Raw genomic sequence first — 9,063 nt, 5'->3', positions numbered from 1 at the left:
TTTAGACAGTAAACAAAGCTTATATACTGTAAACTTGTTTACTGTAAATTAAGAAAATAGTTATTTGAATTGTTTACAAATGTTTTATTACTCATTTATTGAATTAGAGTGGTTTGGGTTGTTAATTACAAAAAGTAATATGCATATTTAAAATGTATTATATGTCAGAATTCTTTCGTGAAACCTGTATAGGTTTATAATAAGGGCCTTTTTATTTTATTTTATTCCAGTTTAAAGTTTATCTTCAAGTATGTGTGTTTGGGACTTTGGTGTTTTCTCTGTTGTTTATAAAAACGAATGATGTTCAATATGTTTTCTTCCGACCTCCATTATTCCCGGACCGAAACACACACCACGTGGGTTAATTCACCAGCACCGAATTCATCCGCACGAGCTTCCGTGGAGGCAGCATTATGGTTTAACTTACACAAAATGTCACTTCCGGTGAATCAGTTCGCCATCTTGAACAGGCTTGGCTAGTTGTATGAAACGGTCTAGACTCTAGACCTAAAGAAAAAAAAATGTTCGATCTGCTATTTATAGTGATAGTATTGTTTCTTTAACGTCTAGCTGGTGTTAAATTCAGCAGAAAGATCAATGATCTTCTAAAGACAAACGCAGATTTAGCTGATTATGGAAACCTATAGATCCCCTAAGATAAAGTTAAAAAGATCCGCCGGTCGCAAAAACCGAACCCAACGACAATTACAGTGTTTGTTTGTTGGTTTGCTTGTTTTATAATCTCCAGGACTAATTCCTTCAAGAGTAAACGAAAAGTTGCAGGAAACACCTGCAAAATAAAAACAAAACAAGGTAATGTTATTGTTAATGCTTCCAGAAATTTGTTAGCTTGCTAGCTAGCTAGCTAACAAATGACTAGCAGTACATTATACATTCAGCTGCCGCAATGTTTGCTTTAACATTTGTTAGCTTTCTAATAACTAGTAACTATTTGGTAACCTTTTCGTACCACGGCATGTTTTAAACAAGCTGGTTAGAGATGATATTTTTGTTAGCCAGTTGATCCGAGGCCCACTACTGAATAGCTGGCGTTTATTGTTTAGCTTTCTTTCTTTCTTTATTTATTTATTTATTTTTGTGTTCTATACATTCTTTCGACTAGCTACTGTATATACCGTGTTTACTTCTCTGTGTCTGATAAGTGATGTGATCCTGACCATGTACTGGTTTGCAGTATTGTTACAGGATTAAATGATTGTCAGCTGTTTGTTGAAAAATTCACGATGTATTTTTTTTTGCCCTTCTTTGATAAAGGAGAAATGTTTCAACTTCCAGTGAACAACCTTACACGACTGAGAAAAGCTAGGAAAAGGGTCAAGAGGCTGTTGAGTGATATTGGTCTGGACTACTGCAAAGAACATATAGAGGTTAGTAATGCAAAAAATGTTTCATTCGGTTTATATGATAACTTTGTCTAACACAAAAGTAAAATTAACCAAGACCTGTTTCAACAATGTCCACATCTCTGCACTGCTAAAGCCTTTATATTCACTGTACATATGTTTACATATATATATATTACATGCTGTACATATGTTTACATATATATATATATATATATTACATGCTGTACATATGTTTACATATATATATATATATATATATATATATATATATATATATATATTACATGCTCTGCATATGTTTACATACTGTATATAAACATACATTACATGCTGTACATATGTTTACATACTGTATATAAACATACATTACATGCTGTACATATGTTTACATATATTACATGCTGTCCATATGTTTACATACCAGTGGTATGTTTGTAGTATGTTGTGTTCCCCCCCCCCCAACTTATTCTACTGTATAAGATCACAAGATGTTTTAAGATAAGATATTTTAATTCCTTCAGCTGTAGAAAGCATCCCACTCTTTTTTAGCAGGTAGAACTAGTAGTTTTGGTAGCTGTACATAGACGAATGTTTGTAGACCATGAAAAATGAATTCTTCACATCTCAATTATAGAACATTTTAGCTCTGTCTTATTTAACAAGAGTTATTTTTATTGTAACTTTGTATGTTTATAAAAAAAAATACAATGAAGTAAAAGCAAGGATTGCTAAATTGCACTTTATTATTTACATATGTAGAAGTATTTACTGTTAGTATCTTTAAACTGTATTTTTTATATTTGCATCTGTTATTAATATAAATAACCTTTTATAAAATAAAATAACTCTGTGCAGTTCCCATCAAGCTGCACAATAAGGCCACCTGACCATCATACACATACATGGACATAGGAAGCACATACTGTCTTCCTGAATGTCTTTGTATGCTGTCGTATTAAGATTTCTGAAGTATGCAAGTTGAACATGTTTAATTGCACTTATGTTTTGCTTGTGGATTTGATGTGATTTATATTGATAATGGCTTGATGTGCAGTGTTTTAAATCCTTTGAGGAAACTAATACAGTTTAAATGGTGTTCTGCAACTGTGAAATATCAAGATAAGCATTAGTATGTCGCACTTAAAGATGAACTGATTAACTGTCTGCCTGTTATGCTCTTCTGAATACTACAAATCCTTCCTAGAAGTGTTTTCCAAGAAGAAACTGTGTTGTGATCATCAAGGCTTTGGCCTTATACAATAAAAGTCTTCAAGGAAATACAGGAAATATTTTGATGGATATTTAGAATATTGTTTTTCATTATTCATATTTAGCAGACTATATTTTGTGAACATTTCGAAAAGAAAATATATTTGATTTGAGCAGAACTGTCTTCCCCTCAGTGTTTAGAGTTTACACCGAATGGTGCAAGAAATAGAGACATTAGTGTGTGAAATTACCAGAAGATCAGTTTATGTAATACTTAAACCAGCATGTCGGGCACCAACAAACATTCCAATGTCAGCCGTAGAGAGCACACATTTTCCCCATTCTGCTATTTGATGCAAGGTCTCTCTCTGTATCTCTGTGATTTTATGCGTTCTGCTGTTGTGACATGAATAGCTGATTGGATAAGGACAGGTTGTAAGAGAATTAGAGATTTACATTACACAAACGTGTGGGAATTTAGGTGAAAATTTAACTGCCCACATTCTAAATATCCTAAATATATATTTATTAATTATGTTAAAGACATGGTAATAAGATCTGCAGCTTAATACAAAAAAGAGACTATACACAGTAACTAATCTAACGTGTAAAACACACACAAAGGTCAACAAAGGAGAGTCTTGTACAGAGAATGAATGAACTGAATATGAGTAATTAGTGCATTCTTCTAGCAATGTACATTATTTCTCAGATCATGGCCTGAAAGAACCATCAATGTATGCATTAACCTTGTTGTAGTTCTTTAAATGGGCTTTAAACTTTGTATTTAAGTGCACCAGTTCAGCAAGAACCAGGAGGTACTGTACTTACATTGGATAAGGAATCTCTTTTGTTGGCTGGGCATTTGTTGGTGTTTTGGGAAGCAAATTACAGCTGGTGAATGTGTGATATGTGGACCATCTGAAGACTCTCATACAAGTTTCTGAGGATCACTTAATTCTGCCAGGCTAATTATGCAGGGGGACGAATTTTGGAACTAAATGAAGAGAGGTGAAACTAACAAAGTTGTCTAGGATAGGTGGGTGTAAAACAAGTCTAGTTTAGACTAGTGTTGTTGTTTTTTTTGTGTGTGTCATTATTATAGACTGTCACATTATTAACCACCTATTTAAAAAACACAACTTGTCAAGTCAAGAAGCTTTTATTGTCATTTCAACCATATATAGCTGTTGCAGTACACAGTGAAATGAGACAATGTTTCTCCAGGATCAAGGTGCTACATAAAACAAAGACAGGGCTAAGTAGTCTTAGCCATATAAAGTACAACTGTGCAACCTGGTGCAAACAGTGCAGGACAAGACAAACAAGACAGTGCAGGAAAAAAGACAGTGCAGACATAAAGTTACAAGACAATACAAAAAGTACAAAAAATGCAATACACAAAAGACAATAAACAGTAACAGAATAGTGTAGTGAATATAAAAGTTCTTTTTTTCCAAAAGAAATCCTTTAATTGTTAATTGTTCTTTTTGTCAGGATATGACTTCTGAACATGGCTGAATGAAATGTTACTGAAAGGTGTATAAAACACAGACATGAGCATCAATTTTATGCAATATTTAAACTTCACAAGTAAAATAACCTGCTATATGGCTTGTGCAGTATCTACTATATCTGCTTTTCTGGTTTCTTCAATGTCCACACGTAGTTTTTCAGTACACGCACCAATGAGCAAGAGAAGCTTCTTAATGTAATGTATTGTTCAAGCAACATATATTTTAACATAACAGTAGAAGATATAAATGCAACTGATGCAAAACTCTGAGGTATCATTGATTTAAGATTATGAACATTATTCTGTAGTGTTCTGACCATTTCAGTTTATGTTTTTAATTTTGTTCTTCTTTAGGATTACAAAGCATTTGGTCCTGATGAGTTCTATATGAAACATTTTTACCTTGATGTGTGCATGTGGGATCCATCCTGGACAAAGTCACAAGTAAGACATTTTAACTTTAGATAATTTTCATGCATTTAGTAATTTTGTTCCAAACTATTTACTTATTGTTAAGTAGCTTTTTCCCATTGCTCACACATAGATTTCCTTATGTATGTGTTTTAGGACTACAGAACGAAGCAATTTTGTTGCTCCGATTGTCCCTTTGCTTCCAAATACTTCTCAGCCTACAAGAATCACTTTCGTAATGTGCACAGAGATGACTTTGAGAACCGCATCCTGCTCAACTGCTCCTATTGTATGTACAGTGGGAACAAACGAACTCTGGAGACTCATGTTAGGCTGTTCCACATGCCTTATAATGTTGTACGACAGGGTATTGCCAGTCCACTTGGAACCATGGTAGGTGGTAAGGACAGTCCACGGATGGACAAGCCTATGCTGACTGACAGAAAGGAACTGGCAGTGTACTACTGCAAGAAATGCAATTATCGGGACAGATTATACAATGTAGTGCGCAGGCACATTTATAGGGAACACTTCCAGCATGTGACTACACCTTATGTAGTCAGAAATGCAGAGAAACAAGAAAGCAGTGAGGAAGCCACAATCAGTAGTTATGGGATTCACTGTAAAAGTTGCCTGTTTGTCTGTCGTTCCTACGAGGCACTGGTTCAACATGTTATTGAGTTCCATGAACATATTGGCTATCAAGTAACTGCCATGATTGGTCACACCAATGTTATGGTGGCTCGTTCTCAGGGCAGCGTAATTCAGAGGGGTGCTCCAGTCACATCTAGAATACCTTCACACATGGTGCAGCCTGTTAATTGCTTTAACATGCCCAAAGTAATGAGAGTGCCTGTTGGCAACCATTTTAAGCAGGGTGTCACAAGTCCTGGCCAACCACTGTGCATTACTCTACCTGACAAAGCTCTGTTGTCCAGCACAGCTTCCCAGTCATACACAGGAAAACACCAAGGTAGCTTAATGTTAACATCACATGGTAATGTGTCCGCCTCAATGAAGTCCCTACCCCTTTCTTCACTGCATCCTGCTACTTCCACTTTGACCTCATTACAGGCCAAGAAGGGTTCCGCTAATGCACTGAACACTTCACAAACACAGAAGTGGAAGATCTGCACAATTTGCAATGAACTCTTCCCTGAGAGTACATTTGCTCTTCATGTTGAAAAGGTGCATCAGCTTGATAGGGTGCAAGCTATAGCTAAGTACATTATGAAGATCCACACTTTCACAAGCAAGTGTCTGTATTGTAATCGCTACCTGCCAAGTGACACTCTGCTAAATCACATGCTAATACATGGCCTGACATGCCCACAGTGTGATTCCACATTTTATGAGGTTGACAAGATAGTAATGCACAAGAGGCAGATGCATCCAAATGAACCAGCGGATCTTACTATTGACTCTCCGCTGACATTTGATCTGACACTTCAGCAAGGCAGTCCAAAGAATGTGCAGCTTATAGTGACTACCTATAATGTGAAGGAAGCACCCAAGTCACTATCCACAACTGTGCATCCACCAAACAATACTGGATCTGGGTCTACATTAATTGTAGAAAAGGGGCCAAAAAGATCCAGTGAATCATTGATGAGGAATGCATCCAAAAATGTTGTACCCCAGAACCAAGAAATTGGCAAGACGCTGTGTCCTCTCTGCTTCGCCATTTTAAAGGGTCCAGTTTCTGATGCACTTTCACAGCACCTTCAAGACCGGCACCAGGTGCTACAAACTCTCCATCCGGTTGAGAAAAAGCACACTTACAAGTGTATCCATTGTTTGGGTGTGTACACAAGAAACATGACTGCTTCCACAATTAAGCTTCATCTAATACACTGCCGAGGGGTTGGACAAGCTCCGAAGGTTCAAGACAAGAAGTGCATTTCAGCTCTTAAACGAGAAATGGTTGCCTCATATCCATTTGACTCGAAGAAGAAAAAAATGGTTGCTCAGAATAGATACCATCCCACAATATTTGTGGAAAAACCTGCAGATCCTATTCTCATCTTGGACCCCAGAGATCACGCAGATGAGTCTTATGATGCACGTAAGGCTTTTCTGACCACATATTTCAACCAGCAGCCATATCCATCCCAGCGAGAGATAGAAAAACTTGCTGCCAGCCTATGGCTGTGGAAGTCTGACGTCTTAAGTCACTTTGCCAACCAAAGACGGTCATGTGAGAGGGACATTGGGATTCGAAAACCATTAGTCTTACTAGGCTTTAACATGCAAGCAGTGAACCAACTCAAGCATGAAATGAACTTTGACTGTGAGTGGTTGTTCACAGTTGATAATGAGAAGAAAAGTGAAAATTCAAGAACTGTAAAAAAGAGACTGAATGCTTTTTTTGATTTGTCTACTGACAAGAGAGCGCACACACATGTGAAAGAGGCTCTAAACCATGGAAAATGTAAAGAAAGCAACTGTGCCTTCAAGCCAAGCCCTGAGTCTTCAGAAACCATTGCCAATGACTTTCAAAGAGAATCAGAACAAGAGGAGATGTCGATGGAAAATAGGACATTGAAAACAACACCTACATTTCCTTCAGTGATTCAAAATTGCACAAAAGAGACAGTGCTGCAGGAGAGGTTCCTACATAAGAGAGGTGGCAGGGTGGCAAGTACAGATTTTACCAAGGGAGGGTCAAAAAGTCTAGATAGATGTGTGTCTGGTACCAGAACTGAAGAAGCAACATGGTCAGGAGGTATCTCCTCGAATGAGAGTCTTTATAGGCCAGCTGGACGATTTGAAGAGAAGGGAAAAGAAATGGGTTTGCTGGGCACTTGATCCAAGTTTTGGTCCAAGTCTCCCAACTCTCAAGGCAAACTTCCTTCTGTCTTGTATTAGCCCCTGAGACTTACATTGTGACAGAATTTCTTTTTTGTAACTTTTTTTTTTTTTTTTTTGGATGAAGGTACAAGCTTACTGAAAGGACACATTTTACTTTCACCATTCCTGTTATGAACAAGCAGGAAAAAAATAACATATTGGATCATTTCATCACACATGTCCTCCTATGATTTTTACTGCCTTGTGTATTTACTCACACAGTTGAATTGTTACAAAGTGTAGAAAGTCTGTTTCTCTCTGATTAAAAATAAAATTAACATTGTAATTTACTGTATAGTGCTTGGATATGATTTTATTGTCCTAAACAAAGGTCAGTGGATTTAATTTTATTACTTATGACCTCAATTTTCACTGACTTATTGATATTTCAGTAGATCCAGTGGCTTAAAAAAATTATTGGATTACTAATTCATGGCATATATTTAAGTTTTGATAATATTGTAAACATTGGTAATTTGTAGTTGTGTGAAAATGTTTTTCTATTGCTAGCATTTGAAGAGCAGAGCCATGTTTTTTTCCAGATCTGAATAAAGGTAACTTGGCTTTATGAGTGTTAATTTAGCTCTATTTTCAACATGCTCTCAAGCTTTCCGATTGGATGGAAAATATTTGTGACACTTGCTGCAGAAAGTGTCTTTTTGCAAACTTCTAACAGAATGGCATATTGCTTCATGTATGGTTTGTTTTTTGCTTTGTGACTTTCTTCTTAAATCTGAACTTCTCTAGCTCCTTCAGTTACATTTGGTCTCTTGGTTGTTCCTCTGATAAATAGTCACATTTGTAATACATGTAATATTACACACATGTAATATTTGGTGGATGAATGGACACGTTTAAAGGCTTTTGTTGCACCACAGAAAATCTTTGTTTCAAAGTAGTCCTAGTCCAGTATTATTTGAAATAATACAAGTGGAGAATTTGCTGACAAACAATTTAGCTTGGCCAAACCAAACCATTTGGCCAGTACAGGCCAATGAAACCAAAAAAGATTTAATAACAATTGGTCATTATAACTAAAATGCATGTATTTCCTAAATCATTGGATAGAGGAAGACCAAAAACTTCTTCACAAAACAGCAAAACGTTGGGGGTCATATCTGAAAAGAGCTTAAGTCAGGCTGCATTAAGTGAGGTCACCTTAAAACTAATTGGTATGGATATTGTTAATTAGAATGGAGTGCACAAGGGAAAAACTTTGTATTAGTTCTAAATGATTGTCATCAAATCAACTGTAATCTTGAACCGTAATATTGCTGAATAAATAGATTCAGGCAGGCGTTTATCTTTTGCAAAAGAATGGCCTGGTTGATTAATTTGATCAGATACTTTAAACATTTTTGTAATCTTGTAGATACCCTATTGCTCAAACCATATTAATCAATTAGTACAAGAGTTCCTGCAATTCTCCACAGGCATTTCCCTGTTCATAACACCAGGTCTTCGAGGGCACTGGCATTGTCTTCTAAAGCAATGTGAACACCATGTAATGAACCATCTAATAAAAAAATTTGATAGCAAACTTTTTCAACGTACCTCTTCAAACAGCATAATTCTCAACATGCTTCTAAAATGGAAAACTCTAAGTAGCTCTGGTCTAAATTTTTCAGACTAAGCATTCAAAAGCAAAAAACAAATGAACGAAATGAGGGCATTAAACAGTAGGTGTAAACAAACAACCTTTTTTAAAAT

The 9,063-nt window shown here is 36.2% G+C and overlaps 1 protein-coding gene across 1 annotated transcript; it reads left to right on the top strand.

Annotated features, from left to right (window-relative positions):
• Positions 1–430: 430 nt before the first annotated feature.
• Positions 431–7,648, top strand: adnpa (activity-dependent neuroprotector homeobox a). The gene is made up of 4 exons (XM_027165426.2): positions 431–813; positions 1,276–1,388; positions 4,447–4,536; positions 4,660–7,648. Exons 2-4 carry the CDS (start codon positions 1,281–1,283, stop codon positions 7,309–7,311), a joined length of 2,850 nt encoding a protein of 949 aa, XP_027021227.1. The 5' UTR covers positions 431–813; positions 1,276–1,280; the 3' UTR covers positions 7,312–7,648.
• The last annotated feature ends 1,415 nt before the right edge of the window (positions 7,649–9,063 follow it).

The sequence above is a fragment of the Tachysurus fulvidraco genome, chromosome 2, assembly GCF_022655615.1.
Source record: "Tachysurus fulvidraco isolate hzauxx_2018 chromosome 2, HZAU_PFXX_2.0, whole genome shotgun sequence".
Taxonomy (NCBI): Eukaryota; Metazoa; Chordata; class Actinopteri; order Siluriformes; family Bagridae; genus Tachysurus; species Tachysurus fulvidraco.
Note: the sequence above shows the minus strand (reverse complement) of the source record. Positions and strands in the feature narration are given on the sequence as shown.